Genomic DNA, 17038 nt, shown 5'->3' on the forward strand with positions numbered 1-17038 from the left:
ACTCCACCCATGTTGACAATATGACAATAGAATGGAGGAGCAGAATTGAGTCTGTTGCACCATTCAATCATGGCTGTGACTTACGAACCCATTTCCTCCCCTTTTCTTTGTAACCCTTAGAAAAACACCAATCGAGAACTCATGACATAGAAAGACTGCAGGCACCAGAACGTGCAACAACAAACAATCTGCGGGCAGTTCTCCGGAGGCTCGGCAGCAGCAGTAGGAGGAAAAGAATTGTCAACGTTGTTGAAGCTCTGAATTTGGGCTGCTTCTGTTTCCCCTGTCACAAACAGGAGAAAATCTGCAAAGGCTGGAAATCAAAGCAACACCCACAAAAACGCTGGAGGAACTCGAAATGTCGACTGTACTTTTTTCCACAGACACTGCCCGGCCTGCTGAGTTCCTCCAGCATTTTGTGTGTGTTGTTTCTGTTATGATTTTTCCTCCATTGATCTTGCCAAATCTTATCCTGATAGATTCATGGAGATTTATAGCATTGAACCAAACTCCTTCAATCTGACCAGGGTGCTGGTCTACCCTCATCTCATTTGCCCATATTTACCCAAATCACTCTAAAGCTCTCCTTTTCCAAATATATTTTAAGCTTTGTAAGTGTACCTTCTTTCTTATTTGTTATTTTCCAAGTGCTGATTTTACCACTTCCTTAATAGATTTCAACCTTTTCCCTACAGCTATTGTCAGCTTACTGCTCTGTTAATCTCTGTTCAAGATTCACAATTCAAGATCGTTTATTGCCATTCTTCAGTACATGAAGGTAAAGGGGAACAAAGTAATTGTAACTCTGTTTCTGAAAGAACATAAAAAAACACAATAAGCATAAAAAGCATAATAACCCCCCCCAAAATACAATAAATATAAAGATAAATGCAATCCACTAAAAAACAATGTAAAGTAATTGTTAAATGCATAGACTGTATGTACATAATGTGACACTAAGTGATGGGTAAGTTAATAGGTGGGTGTGTTAATCAGCCTGACGGCTTGGGGGAATCAACTGTTTTTGAGTCCAGGGGTCCTGGCATGGATGCTGCATAGTCTCTTCCTTGATGAGAGTGGAACAAACAGTCCATGAGCAGGGAGTATGGGATCCTTTATGATATCGCTGGCCTTTTTCCAGCACACTTCTGCGTACATGTCCTTGATGGTGGGCAGGCTGGTGCCAGGAATGCTTTGGGTACTTTTAACTACCCACATAGAACCCTCCTGTTCCCCACGGTGCACTTTCCGTAGCACACTGTGAACCTGCACGTTGGGATTCGCCCCACTGTGCGTCTGGAGACGGTTGTGAGAACTGACGTGTATAGTCCAACTCCCTTCAGCCTCCTCAAAAAGTAGAAGCGTTGGTGAGCTTTCCTGACTGGAGGATGAGTTCTGGGACCATGAGAGTTTGTGTGAGATGTGCACAGCTGAGCCCTCAGCATTATCGATCAGCTTTCCCATCTGCCCAACAATCTCTTTGACCCTACCATCAGGTGTTAGGACAAGGACTCCTAGGATGAGAAAGAGCTTCTTCCCTGAGACTGAGAGTCTACTGAACTCAATGCCATCATGTACGAAATAAAATTAGTATGTCTATTTTTTAACTTACTGTACTATATGTCATAATTCTAGCATGGATAAAGCAGCGGCTGATTGGCAGGAGGAAAATAGTGGGAATAAAGGGAGCCTTTTCTGGCTGGCTGCCGGTGACTAGCTGTTTTCCACAGGAGTCTGTGTTGGGACTGATCCTTTTTACATTATATGTCAATGATTTGGATGATGGAATTGATGGCTTTGTTGCAAAGTTTGCAGACAATATGTGGAGGGGCAGGTTGTTTTGAGGCGGTAGAGAGGCTATGGAAGGACTTGGATTAGGTGAATGAGCAAAGAAATGGCAGATGAAATACAGTGTCGAGAAGTGTATTGTCATGCACTTTGATAGAAGGGTTGACTATTTTCTAAATGGAGAGAAAATACAAAAAACTGAGGTGCAAAAGGACTTCCGAATCCTTATGCAGGATTCCCTAAAGGTTAATTTGCAGATTGAGTCTGTGGTGAAGAAGGCAAATGCAATATTAGCATTCATTTCAAAACAACTAGAATATTAAAGCAAAGATACAATGTTGAGACCTTATAAAGCACTAGTGAGGCCTCAATTGGAGTATTGAGAGTAGGTTTAGGCCCCTTACCTTCGAAAGGATGTGTTGAAACTGGACACGAAAATGATTCCAGGATGGAATGGTTTGTCATATGAAGAGCATTTGATGGCTCTGAGCCTGTGCTCACTGGAATTCAGAAGAATGAGGGGTGATCTCCTTGAAACCTATTGAATGTTTAAAGGCCTCGACAGAGTAGCTACGGAGAGGATGGGGGAGTCTAAGACCAGAGGACACAGCCTCAGAATTGAGGGGTGTCCTTTTAGAATGGAGATGAGAAGGAATTTCTTTAGCCAGAGAGTGGTGAATCTGCGGAATTTTGTGGAGCTGTGGAAGCCAAGTCTTTATTTATATGTAAGGCAGAGGGTGATTAATTTTTGATTGGTCAGGGCATGAAAGGATACGAGGAGAAGGCAAGATATTGGTCCCGAGAGGAAAATTGGATCAGCATAATGAAATGGCGGAATAGACACGATGGGCCAAATGGCCTAATTCTACTTCTAGATCTTAGCTTTCTTGTGGTCTGTACACAAGTGATGGTTTGCACCTGAATTGAAGGGGGGACTAATATCCTGGTGGGAAGGTTTGCTCGTGTTGCATGGGGGTGGGTGGGAGGTGGAGGGTTAAACTAGAGTCGCAGGGGGATAGGAAACAGAGTGCCAGAACAGATAGTGGAGAAAAATTCTGGCCCTGTGGCTCAGAAGGGTAGGGAAAGGAAGAGAATGGCAGCAGTGATAGGGGACTCTGTAGTTAGGGGGTCAGACAGGCGATTCTGTGGACGCAGGAAAGAAACTCAGATGATAGCTTGCCTCCCAGGTGCCAGGGTCCAGGATGTTTCAGATCGCGTCCAAGATATCCTGCAGTGGGAGGGAGAACAGCCAGAGGTCGTGGTACAGTACATATTGGTACCAATGACATAGGTAGGAAAAGGGAAGAGGTCCTGAAAAAAGACTACAGGGAGTTAGGAAGTTGAGAAGTAGGACCGCAAAGGTAGTAGCCATACAACAGTGAGTATAGGAATAGAATGAGGTGGAGGATAAATGTGTGGCTGAGGGATTGGAGCAGAGGGCAGGGATTCAGACGTCTGGATCATTGGGACCTCTTTTGGGGCAGGTGTGATCTGTACAGAAAGGATGGGTTGCACTTGAATCCCAGGAGGACCAATATCCTGGCGGGGAGGTTTGCTAAAGCTACTGGGGAGAGTTTAAACTAGAACTGCTGGGGGGTGGGAACCGAACTGAAGAGACTGGGGAAGGGGCGGTTGACTCACAAATAGAGAAAGCTTGTAGACAGTGCAAGAGGGAGGATAGGCAGGTGATAGAGAAGGGACGCACTCAGACCAAAGGTTTGAGATGTGTCTATTTTAACACAAGGAGTGTTGTGAACAAAGCGGAAGAGCTTAGAGCATGGATCAGTACTTGGAGGTATGATGCGGTGGCCATTACAGAGACTTGGATGGCTCAGGGACAGGGATGGTTACTTCAAGTGCCGGGTTTTAGATGTTTCAGAAAGGTCAGGGAGGGAGGCAAAAGAGTTGGGGGCGTGGCACTGTTGATCAGAGATAGTGTCACGGCTGCAGAAAAGATGGACGCCACGGAGTCTCTGTGGGTGGAGGTTAGGAACGGGAAGGGGTCAATAACTGTACTGGGTGTTTTTTATAGGCAGCCCAATAGTAACAGGGATATCGAGGAGCAGATGGGGAAACAGGTCCTGGAATGGTGTAATAATAACAGAGTTGTCGTGATAGGAGGTTTTAATCTCCCTAGAGCAAAGGGTTTAGACAGGGTGGAGTTTGTTAGGTGTGTTCAGGAAGGTTCCTTGATGCAATATGTAGATAAGTCTACAAGAGGAGAGGCTGTACTTGATTTGGTATTGGGAAATGAACCTGGTCAGGTGTCAGATCTCTCAGTGGGAGAGCATTTTGGAGATGGTGATCATAATTCTAACTCCTTTACAATAGCATTGGAGAGAGATAGGAACAGACAAGTTAGAAAAGTGTTTAATTGGAGTAAGGGGAATTATGAGGCTATCAGGCAGGAAATTGGAGGCTTAAATTGGAAACAGATTTTCTCATGGAAAAGTACGGAAAAAATGTGGCAAATATTCAGGGGATATTAGTGTGGAGTTCCGCAGAGGTACGTTCCGATGAGACGGAAGTTCTGGTAGGGTACAGGAACCGTGGTGTAGAAAGGCTGTAATAAGCCTAGTCAAGAAGAAAAGAAAAGCTTACAAAAGGTTCAGAGAGCTAGGTAATGTTAGAGATCTAGAAGATTACAAGTCTAATAGGAAGGAGTTTAAGAAGGAAATTAGGAGAGCCAGAAGGGGCCATGAGAAGGCCTTGGTGAGCAGGATTAAGGAAAACCCCAAGGCATTCTACAAGTATGTGAAGAGCAAGAGGATAAGACGTGAAAGAATAGGACCTATCAAGTGTGACAGTGGGGAAGTGTGTATGGAACTGGAGGAAATAGCAGAGGTACTTAATGAATACTTCAGTATTCACTATGGAAAAGGATCTTGGTGATTGTAGTGATGACTTGCAGCAGACTGAAAAGCTTGAGCATGCAGATATTAAGAAAAAGGATGTGCTGGAGCTTTTGGAAAGCATCGAGTTGGTTAAGTCGCCGGGACTGGATGAGTTGTACCCCAGGCTACTGTGGGAGGTGAGGGAGGAGATTGATGAGCCTCTGGCGATGATCTTTGCATCAACAGTGGGGACAGGAGAGGTTCCGGAGGATTGGAGGGTTGTGGATGTTGTTCCTTTATTCAAGAAAGGGAGTAGACATAGCCCAGGAAATTATAGACCAGTGAGTCTTACCTCAGTGGTTGGTAAGTTGATGGAGAAGATCCTGAGAAGCAGGATTTATGAACATGTAGAGAGGCATAATTTGATTTGGAGTAGTTAGCATGGCTTTGTCAAGGGCAGGTCGTGCCTTATGAGCCTGATTGAATTTTTTGAGGATGTGACTAAACACATTGATGGAGGAAGAGCAGTAGATGTAGTGTATATGGATTTCAGAAAGGCATTTAATAAGGTACCCCATGCAAGGCTTATTGAGAAAGTAAGGAGGCATGGGATCCAATGGGACATTGCTTTGTAGATAGGCATCTTGGAGTTAATGAGGTACTCGAGGAATATAAAGAATGTAAAAAGGATCTTAAGAAAGAAATTAGAAAAGCTAAAAGAAAATACGAGCAACATACATCAAAGTTGCTGGTGAACGCAGCAGGCCAGGCAGCATCTATAGGAAGAGGCGCAGTCGACGTTTCAGGCCGAGACCCTTCGTCCGAAGGGTCTCGGCCTGAAACGTCGACTGCGCCTCTTCCTATAGATGCTGCCTGGCCTGCTGCGTTCACCAGCAACTTTGATGTATGTTGCTTGAATTTCCAGCATCTGCAGAATTCCTGTTGTTTGCAAGAAAATACGAGGCTGCTTTGGCAAGTAAGGCGAAAATAAACCCAAAGGGTTTCTACAGTTATATTAGTGGCAAAAGGATAGTGAGGGATAAAATTGGTCCCTTGGAGAATCAGAGTGGACGGCTATGTGCGGAGCCAAAAGAGACGGGGGAGATCTTGAACAATTTCTTTTCTTCGGTATTCACTAAGGAGAAGGTTATTGAATTGTGTAAGGTAAAGGAAACAAGTAGGGTAGTTATGGAAAATATGACAATTAAAGAAGAGGAAGTACTGGCACTTTTAAGGAATATAAAAGTGGATAAGTCTCTGGGTCCGGACAAGATATTCCCTAGGACCTTGAGGGAAGTTAGTGTAGAAATAGCAGGGGCTCTGACAGAAATATTTCAAATGTCATTAGAAACGGGATGGTGCCGAAGGATTGGCGTATTGCTCATGTGGTTCCATTGTTTAAAAAGGGTTCTAAGAGTAAACCTGTCAATTATCAGCCTGTGAGTTTGATGTCAGTGGTGGGTAAATTGATGGAAAGTATTCTTAGAGATGGTATATATAATTATCTGGACAGACAGGGTCTGATTAGGAACAGTCAATATGGACTTGGGTGCGTGGAAGGTCATGTTTGACAAATCTTATTGAATTTTTTGATGAGGTTACTAAGAAAGTTGACGAGGTTAAAACGGTGGATGTTGTCTATATGGACTTCAGAAAGGCCTTTAACAAGATTCCACACGGAAGGTTAGTTAGGAAGGTTCAATCATTAGGTATTAATATTGAAGTAGTAAAATGGATTCAGCAGTGGGTAGATGGGAGATGCCAGAGAGTAGTGGTGGATAACTGTGTGTCAGATTGGAGGATGGTGTGTAGCGGTGTGCCTCAGGGATCTGTACTGGGTCCAATGTTGTTTGTAATACATATTAATGACCTGGATGATGGGGTGGTAAATTGGATTAGTAAGTATGCAGATGATACTAAGATAGGTGGAGTTGTGGATGATGAGGTAGGTTTTCAAAACTTGCAGAGATTTAGGACAGTTAGATGGAGTTAAATGCTGAAAAATGTGAGGTGCTACATTTTGGTAGAACTAATCAAAATAGGACATACATGGCAAATGGTAGGGCATTAAAGAATGCTGTAGAATAGAGGGATCTAGGAATAACGGTGCATGGTTCTCTGAAGATAGAAACTCATGTGGATAGGGTGGTGAAGAAAGCTTTTGGTTTGCTGGCCTTTATTAATCAGAGCATTGAGTATAGGAGTTGGGCTGTAATGTTGAATAAGCCATTGGTAAGGCCAAATCTAGAGTATTGTGTACAGTTCTGGTCACCAAATTATAGGAACGATGTCAATAAAATTGAGAGAGTACAGAGGAGGTTTATTAAAATGTTGCCTGGGTTTCATCTCCTAAGTTACAGAGAAAGGTTGAACAAGTTAGGTCTTTATTCTTTGGAGCGTATAAAGTTGAGGGGGGGACTTGATAGAGGTGTTTAAAATTATGAGGGGGATTGATAGAGTAGAGATGGTTAGACTTTTTCCATTGAGAGTGGGGAAGATTCAAACAAGAGGACATGGGTTGAGAGTTAGAGGAGTAAAGTTTAGGGGTAACATGAGGGGGAACTTCTTTACTCAGAGAGTGGTAGCTGTGTGGAATGAGCTTCCAGCAGAAGTGGTTGAGGCAGGTTCGATGTTGTCGTTTAAAGTTAAATTGGATAGGTATATGGACAGGAAAGGAATGGAGGGTTATGGGCTGAGTGCAAGTCGGTGGGACTAGGATAGGGTAAGAGTTCGGCACGGACTAGAAGGGCCGAGATGGCCTGTTTCCGTGCTGTAATTGTTATATGGTTATATAGATCCAGAACTGGCTTGCCCACAGAAGGCAAAGAGTGGTTGCAGACAGGTCAAATTCTGCATGGAGATCGGTCACCAGTGGAGTGCCTCAGGGATCTGTTCTGGGACCCTTACTCTTCATGATTTTTATAAATGACCTGGATGAGGAAGTGGAGGAATGGGTTAGTAAGTTTGCTGATAACACAAAAGTTGGAGGTGTTGTAGATGGTGTGGAGGTTACAGCGGGACATTGGTAGGATGCAAAATGTGGCAGATGGAGTTCAACCCAGATAAGAGTGAAGTAGTTCATTTTGATAGATCAAATATGATAGCAGAATATAGTATTAATGGTAAGACTCTTGGCAGCGTGGAGGATCAGAGGGATCTTGGGGTCCGAGTCCATAGGACGCTCAAAGCAGCTGCGCAGGTTGACTCTGTGGTTAAGAAGGCGTATGGTGCATTGGCCTTCATCAATCGTGGAATTGAATTTAGGAGCCGAGAGGTAATGTTGCAGCTATATAGGACCCTAGTCAGATCACTTGGAGTACTGTGCTCAGTTCTGGTCGCCTCACTACAGGAAGGATGTGGAAACCATAGAAATGGTGCAGAGGAGATTTACAAGGATGTTGCCTGGATTGGGGAGCATGCCTTATGAGAATAGGTTGAGTGAACTTGGCCTTTTCTCCTTGGTGTGATGGGAGGTCAGAGGTGACCTGATAGAGATGTATAAGATGATGAGAGGCATTGATCATGTGGATAGTCAGAGGCTTTTTCCCAGGGCTGAAATGGTTGCCACAAGAGGACACAGGTTTAAGGTGCTGGGGAGTAGGTACAGAGGAGATGTCAGAGGTGGGTTTTTTACTCAGAGTGGTGAGTGCGTGGAATGGGCTGCTGACAATGGTGATGGAGGTGGATACAATAGGGTATTTTAAGAGACTTTTGGATGGGTACATAGAGCTTAGTAAAAGAGAGGGCTATGGGTAAGCCTAGTAATTTCTAAGGTAGGGACATGTTTGACACAACTGTGTGGGCCGAAGGGCCTGTAGGTTTTCTATGTTATGTACCTAAAGATGTTGTTAAGCGGACATACAAAGTCAGGAATGAACAGGTTGAGCACACTTTGATTAATGTTCTGGGCTGTGCATATTTCAATGAAGGAGTATTTTAGGAAAGGAGGATGAGCTGAGCGCATGGATCAACATGTGGAATTATGACATTGTAGCCATTAGTGAGACGGTTGTAGGAGGATTAGGACTGGCAGCTTAATGTTCCAGGGTTCCACGGCTTTTGATGAGACAGAATGGGAGGGATTAAAGGGGGAGGGATGGCATTTTGTGCTCACACAGGGCAGACTACTGAGCTCATCGAGTGAGGCTTTATTGGGTAGAAATGAGGTATAAGAAAGGAATGACCACATTATTTGGATTAGATTATAGACCATCCAAGAATCCGTGGGATTTAGTGAAGGAAATCTGTAGAGAGCTCGCAGACAGTTGCAAGAAACAAAGTCGTGATAGCATCTGATTTTAACTTTCCACAGACTGACTAGAACACCTATACTGTAAATGAGCTGGATGGGAAAGAGTTTGTCAAAAATGTTCAGGAAAGTTTCCTTAATCAGTACATTGAAATCCCAACTAGATGATACTATTGTGCTACTAGATCTCCTAACAGGAAATGAGACAGGGCAGATGACAGAATTGTGTAGGGAACATTTTGCATCTAGTGACTTTAATGCTACTAGTTCTGGTCCTCAGGTTGAGAGTCAAAATTGATGAAAGGTCAATTTTGATGGTGTCAGAAAGGATCTGACAAGTGTGGTTTGAGACGGCTTGTTTTCAGACAAAAGTGTATTTGGTAAGTGGGAGGCCTTCAAAAGTGGAATTTTGAGAGTGCAGAGTTTGTATGTTCCTGTCAGAATAAAAAGCAAGTATAACCGATTGAGGGAACCTTGGTTTTAGAGAGATGTTGAAGCCCTGGTTAAGGAAAAAGAAGTCAGGTAAGGAAATAGCGGGTATCGGCAGGTAGGGACAAATGAGGAGCTTGATGAGGATAAGAAATGGAAGAGGATACTTAAGAAGACAATCAGGAGGGTTTAAAGAATGCATGAAATTTGAATGCATTAAGAAGAATCCCAAGGGCTTCTATAGATATATTATGTGCTAAAGATTTGCAAGGGTCAGAATTGATCCACTGGAGGATCAGAATGATAATTTATGCATGGAACTGAAAGAGATGGGGTAGATCTTAAAGAGATTATTTTTGCATCTCTATTTACTAGGGAGATGGACACAGAGTCAGAAGTGAGGCAGAGCAGCATTGAGGTCATAGACCAAATACAGATTACAGAGGAGGAGCTGTTTGTTGTCTTAAGGCAAATTGGGGTGGATAAATCCCCAGGGTCTCAGATGCTCTGGGAGGCAGTGCAGAAATTGCAGGGGCCCCAGCAAAGATATTTAAAACATCCTTGGGTGATGGGGGAGGTGTCAGAGGATAGCTGATGTTCTGTTGTTTAAGGAAGTCTCTAAGAATAAGCCAGTGGGGTTATATGGGAGGCAGGGTTTGAGGGTCGGCGCAACATTGTAGGCCGAAGGGCCTGTACTGTGCTATGTTCTAAATTATAGGCCGGTGAGCCTAACATCAGTAGTGGGAAAGTTATTGCAAGCAATGAGATATTTAATTATTTGGATAGACAGGGACTGATCAGGGATAGTCAACATTGCTTTATACGTGCTAGGCCATGCCTAATCAATCTTTTGGAGGAAGTTACCCAGAATGGGGGGGTAAATTACCGAAAGTTGGGGAGATCTATATTTATGCTGCCATGTTGGAGGCCACCCAGACTATAGAGCATAAGAATAGAGTATACTTTCATCTTTATTCCTCTCCATAGTTGTTGCCTGACTGGCTGAGCACTTCCAGCATTTTGTGTGTGTTGTCAATTACACATTTATCATTGAGCAACACTAGATCTAAATGTAGGGTTCTCAGTATTACTAATTGTAATGTTAATTGTTGAGGCTGACAAAATGGCTTCTCTGTAATGTTAATTGCTGAGAAAGGGCTTCTCTATAGCAGCATGTTTGGGTTATAATTAGTGATAACGGGACTTGTATTCATTTGCTAGCCAAAGGAAGTCATCTGTATGTGCGGGAACTGGAGGAGAAGCACGGGCGTTTGGTTGAGGAGAAGAGAAGAGGTCGGACGTGAGTCGAGCGCTCTGGTAGATCACCGGGAGTGATCCCAGCCAAGGGTCAACAGAGCTCGATGGGAGGAAAGGACACCGGATTTTGTGAGCTCCAACAAATTATTTGTGCAGAGAAGTGATAAATTTACTGATAATGGCGCCTTTATTTGTTTCTACTAACCCATCACCAAGAATAATTGTAATCATTTACTTGCCTATTGTGGACTGTCTGATCTTTGATGTCGTGGGTTTATACCTGGGTAAAATCACACAGTATCCACACCAACACGATTATAGAGTTGGCAGGGTCAATGCCAGTTTCCCCTAGACAAACGGGAGTCAAGTGGGGCATAGTCATTACATAAAATGGTCTGTTCCCTGATTAGTTCATCAGCGTACTTTCACTGAAAAGCTCGATGTAGACCCTCCACGAATTTGTCATCCAGACTTTTACTGCTGACATGTTTTGCTTAATCAGCATGTTGACGAGAGATGATTGTTGCATTAACACACAAAGCATTGGAGGAACTCAGCCTTCACGGAGGGAAATGGACAGTCGACATTTCAGGTCAAGATGCTTCATCTGGTCTGAAAGAAAGCTGCGAGGATGGGGCAGAGCAAGTGATAGATGGATCCAGGAGTGTGTGAATAACGTCAGAAACTGGGTGTTGATTGGTGGAAGTGATGAAGGGCTGAAGTTGGTGGGATCTGATAGGAGAGGAAGGTGAAGCATGGTATAGAAGGGAGGAGTGGAACCAATAGGAGGGGTGTGTGGGCGATGGTGAGGGAGAAGGTGGATGAGGGGGAAGAGAAAAGTCAGTGAGGGCCAGTTGGATCAGGAAAAGAGAGGAAAAAATAAGGGGTGGGGTGAGCATATGTTGCTCCAGATTCCAGCATCTTGTGTCCCTGATTATTACATTACCCTTGTTACATCTGCCTCTAATTCCTGATTGAGACTGTGACCTGTGAAGACTGGAATAGGCTTTGTTTGCTTTCCCTTAGAGAGGAAGACCTAATCAGAGATATAGATAGGCTAAATTGCAGGAAACTTTTCTCTGTAGCAGAGATGTCTAGAACTAGAGAACATAGGTATAGAGGAAGGATTAAAAGGCTTAGAAGAGATGTGAAAAACCTATTCACTCAGAGGATTGTCACCGTGTGGAATACACTGTCTGAGTGGTGACACCAGGCAGAGACTCTCACAAATCTGATCGCAGCATTTAGTAACCAAGATCTTGTGAAGTAGAAAAAAATTCTGGTGAGCACAACTTTACCTGCCCAAAAACTCCAACTCTAGTCGCATCAATGTAAGGTTCTTTCAAGAGAATCCTGAAATTAAAGCATCCACAACGTCAAAATGAACATTGCTGTCAAATAGTCGTCCCTCGGTATCCGCGGGGGATTGGTTCCAGGACCCCCCGCAGATACCAAAATCCGCGGATGCTCAAGTCCCTTATATAAAATTGCATAAAACCTACGCACATCCTCCCGTATACTTTAAATCATCTCTAGATTATATAATACCTAACACAATGTAAATACTATGTAAATAGTTGTTATACTGTATTGTTTAGGGAATAATCACAAGAAAAAAGTCTGTACATGTTCAGTACAGATGCAACCATCGTAGCTCTTCTGGGAATGTTGATGCTGCCTCAGCCAATGCCAATTCTCCCGTGATCTTTAAGTTCTTGAGGCTGTAGCACTTTACACAGCTAGCCAGCCATCCCTTACTAGCCTTAAGCTCCTTCCTCTCGCTCACAACACAAGTAGCGAACGAATGAGATGCGAGGCAAACAATGTTCAAACGACAAGTGCTGGAGAGAGACTAAGGATCTGTGAAATGGCAGGAGGCTACAAGCAGGGTATGCCTACACATCACTTAGTTCGCGTGGATTCAGCGTAGTGCTTGGCATGTGGCAAATTCAAGTTTTGATTTTTGGAACTTTCTGGAATTATTTTCGATCCATGGTTGAATCCGTGGATACAGAGGGCCGACTGTATTATGAATGACTTTTCTCCCCCAGCAGTTTGACAGAAAGCGTGGACAAGTAAACTGTGAGCAGATCAAGGACTCATTATTACAATTGGGTCTAAAGCAAGTTAAAGGAAGCTACTGAGGAAATTATGTACAAAAACTAACAGGACATAATGTTACCAAATCTGCAGGAGCTAATGGGTTTCTACCCCCGACAGTTCAAGCCAGTTAATGGAATATGTCTTCAAAGATTGTTTTAATCATTCAATCAATCGGTGGGCTATATTCCGGGTGCAGTTCAATGGGATTGCACAGAGTAATAGTTTAGTAGGAACGAGATGGGCCAAAGGGGTTTCCTTGCTGTAGTGTTCCATGACTCTACATAGACATTACTATTATTGTGCCCTCCTCATTGCCCTTGGGGTATCAAGGTGACATAGTAGTGGTTTGTGCAACGCTATTGCAGCTGGGGCATTGCGGAGTTCAATTCCAGCGCTGTCTGTAAGGAGTTTGTACGTTTTTCCTGTAACCGCACTAGTTTCCTCCCAGAGTCCAAAGCCAGACCGATTAGTAGGCTAACTTGTCTTGGTAAATTGTCCTGTGATTAGGCTGGGGCTAAATAGGTGGGTTGCTGGGTGCGTGGCTCCTTGGGCCAGAAAGGACTATTCTATGCTTTCTCTGAATAAATACATAAATTTCAGAGAACAGTTAGGTTCCAGTCACATTGGTGAGGGTGTTTGATAGCAATATTCCATCTTGACAGTGAATGACTGCATTGCACAGGTAATAAAGCCATCATTATGTTTTTACTGGTTTTAATACCATATTTAATTGCTTTTAAAGTTCCCATCAGACATCTACCTTCTGATAATCTATCCAACTCTCTGGATAACTTAACTACCAAGCTGTCCACTGGACCAGTCTCAGGTCACCTTGATTAAAAGACGTATGGTGCTAGCTTGAAGTAACAACAAATTAATAAGCATTTAATGAGTTTTCATAAAATTCTGGCTCAAAACAGCTGTCTCTACTAAAATTCTAAGAATCTTATACGATCAAAAGGAACTTACTTCAAAGCATCTGTTTGATCCATTTCTTCCACCGTTCCCAGGTTTCCCTTTATTTCATACAAGAGCTTAGTACCTTGGAAGCCACTGCCACGCCCATCGAACTTAACGACAATAGTGTTGAATGAGCTAACAAGGACTGTTGTCCAATCGACTTGGAACTGCTCTGTGACGATCTGGGTACCGGGACTGTCACCACTATAACAACACAAAGTAGGTTCATTTGGTAACTAAGGATGACTTTTTCAAAGTTCAATTTATTACCAACATATGTATATGTCACCATATACAACCTTACAATGCATTTTCTTGCAGGTTTTCACAGCAGAACAGAGAAGCACAATAGAATTGATGAAAAACGACACCCAAAAATGACTGACAACCAATGTGTGTTGCAAACAGAAACGCAAAAAACAACCCAAGGTGTCACTTATACTGCTCTTTCAGCCTCTCCCATCATTCAATCAAGTTGAGGCCTCTATTTTCCTGCCCTGTTTTACCATTGATTCTCAACTTTGAACATACTTAGATAAGTTGCCTCCACAGCCCTCCAGGGTAGAGAATTGTAAAACGTGTCACTCACTTTGCCTTCTCTGAACCTTTGAAATGACTGGGCCCCTTGTTTTAACAACTTGCCCCGTAGTTCTAGATTCAGGATGGCATGCAAACACAAACACTTCACTGTAAATCTGTACGACAATAATAAAGCAATTTCTGGACAAGTGTTGAAGTCATGAATCCACTGACCCCAGGGATGAAGGAATCAGATTCAATTATTACCTTTAAAATAACTGGATAAATACAAAGTACAGGCATCTGGGGAAAGAGCTGGAAGTGGGATTATTTGGATAATTCTATCAAGAAGCCAACGTACACAGAATCAATGGCTTTCTGTGTTCTACTAGGTGTTAGTTCTAGGCATCTGCTGATAAACTATTTGGTAAAGGCAATTGATTAAAATTTAAACATGACAAGCTTTGCACTGGAATTATTAACAATATTTAATATGCTTCAATGAACAGGCTTGGATCTTTTATTATATTTCCTGCTCTCAAAATATTGAAACAAAATTTTATCAGGTATGTTTGAGAGCATCTGCCATACCTCTACAAAAGAAGAAGGATTTGCATTTTTACAACATCTTCCACTACACAGGATACTCCAAAAACACACTGCAGCTGATGAAATACATTCAGATTCAGTCATTAGTGCAATCCAGGCAAGTACAACAAACTCCAATAGCTGTGAATCACTTACTGGCCAAGGAACGGCTGAGAACTCTGGTGTTCCTAAGTGTTGTGCCACAAGATCTCTGGCACTAAGAGATCAACTGTGATCTTGTCTTTAACATTTTCATTTGAACTTCAGCACCATGGACAGAGTGCAACTCTCCATATCCCAAAGAGTCACAAGAGTCATTGCTCTTCAGTCCAATTTGTCCATGTCGACCAAGGTGCCCGTCAAAGCTAATCAAGCTGCCCACTTTTGGCCAGTATCACCGACATATCTATCTGCCTTTCACCCAGTATTCATGCTGACCTTCAAACGCATACTTATCTTAATTCTGCAATTCTCACCAAGCCCCCTCAGGTTCTAACACCCATCAACACACTGGAGGCAAATTAAAGCAGCCAATTACCTTTGGATGTGGGAGGAAATTGGCGCACCCAGGAGAAAGGCATATGCCATTTCAGGGAGAATGTGTAAACACAGCATCCAAAGGCAGGATTGAACCTGGCTTTCTGTTTTCAGGAGGTAGAGGTACGGGAGACTCAAGTCCCACACCAGGTACAGTTATTATCCATCAACCATCATGCTTCTGAACCAGAGAGGATAAATACCAGAGGAATATTGTATCATTACTTAATGCATGCATTACTAAATGACAATAAAAGAGGACTGCGTGTTCTCATAATCTAATCCAATCTAAAAACTTCACTCATCCCAACACTGAATTCATTTCACAACAAATGGACAACCTTTGGACTCAATTTTAAGGCCTCTGCAGCTCACGTTTTTGATAATTTTTGCTTTTTTTTTTATTATTATTACTTTTTTCTCGTTATGGTATTTGCACATTGGTTGTTTGTCCATATTTGTTGTGTACACTGTATAGTGTTTCTTTTGTATTTATTTATTTAGCAACGCAGCTTGGAATAGGCCTTTCCAGCCCTTCAAGCCGTGCTGCCCCAGAAACCCCCGACAGCCCCAATTTAACCCTAACCGAATCACGGGGCAATTTACAATGACCAATCAACCTACCAGTATGTGTTTGGACTGTGGGAGGAAACCAGAACGCTTGGGGAAAACCCACACATTTCATGGGAAGGGTACCGGAACTGATCTCCAAGCTCCAATGCCTTGAGCTGTAATACCACTGCACTAGCCACTATGGCACCATACGCTACGCTATTGTGGCACTGTGAATTGTTACGTACCCCGTAACTGGGTTGCCAAACCAGCAGAAATGGATCACTCAGTTGGAGTCTGGAGTACTAGAACTAAGAAAGTTTTATTAAAGAAACAAGCAACACAGTAATCGAAAGGATAATAAATGCAACAATTCAACAATGATAACCACACATGTGCACAGAATTAAGATAACAGCATCAATCAAGCTCTATCGTTGTCTAGGGGTAAATGACCAATTTCAAAATGACTCAAAGTTCAGTCCAGTTTGTAGTTCAGTTCGCAGTAATCGTTGCCATGGCGATGGACAACGTGGGGGAAGAGAGACAGAGAGAACAACTCATCATTCAGCACAGCTTCACTCACAGACCGGCGGGATGGCTCACGAGCAACTTTTGGGCGGGTCCTTGGTGATGTCACCTGAGGTCACCGACTGTGACCCCTCCTCCAGATGCGGTCGATCCTCTGCAGTGAACCCGGCACCCAGGCAAGGGCGGACACACACCGGGTTCCCGCTGATCGTACCTTTCCACCCTTGTCGTTGTCTGGTACTTCTCACCCACTCGTGAGAAGCGCTCCGCTTCCAGGGTCTCGTTACCTCGGGTGGCGTGTGTCTGTCTTAGCGAACCTGTCCCTTTTTATCCCCCTGCTGGGGTATCGCCTGTCCATCACTTCAAACAGTTCAGGGTTCAAAGGGGGGAGCCGCTCCAGACAGCTCTCCCTCCCACATCCCTTCATTACACATCTCCAGACGCTGCTCCATTGTTCCTTATCTCTCCTTCCCCTGAGGGCAGGTGGCAGACCAACTGCTGATGCCACTGATGCTAGCCCAGGCCAGCAAACATCTTAATTTTATGTGTATTCTCGTAACAGAATGTCCACAAGAAAATGAATCCTAGGGTAGTGTATGGTAACATACACGTACTTTGATAATAAATTTCCTTTGAAATGTTGAACTACACCATCTTTCCATCTTAAATTAGCTGCTTCTATCTTGGTGGTG

General features: G+C 43.3%; 1 protein-coding gene across 5 annotated transcripts in view; it reads right to left on the bottom strand.

Annotated features, from left to right (window-relative positions):
- The window catches only part of dpp6a (dipeptidyl-peptidase 6a), a 1586533-nt gene that overhangs the window by 25850 nt on the left and 1543645 nt on the right, over positions 1-17038 (bottom strand). For all 5 annotated transcript variants that reach the window (XM_063044436.1, XM_063044438.1, XM_063044435.1 and 2 more), the window contains exons 20-21: positions 13630-13824; positions 11856-11910 (exon numbers count right to left, since the gene is read on the bottom strand). In XM_063044436.1, the coding sequence (XP_062900506.1) occupies positions 11856-11910; positions 13630-13824 (250 nt within the window). The remainder of the gene's footprint in view (positions 1-11855; positions 11911-13629; positions 13825-17038) is intronic.

Source organism: Mobula hypostoma, chromosome 3 (genome assembly GCF_963921235.1).
Source record: "Mobula hypostoma chromosome 3, sMobHyp1.1, whole genome shotgun sequence".
NCBI classification, from domain to species: Eukaryota; Metazoa; Chordata; class Chondrichthyes; order Myliobatiformes; family Myliobatidae; genus Mobula; species Mobula hypostoma.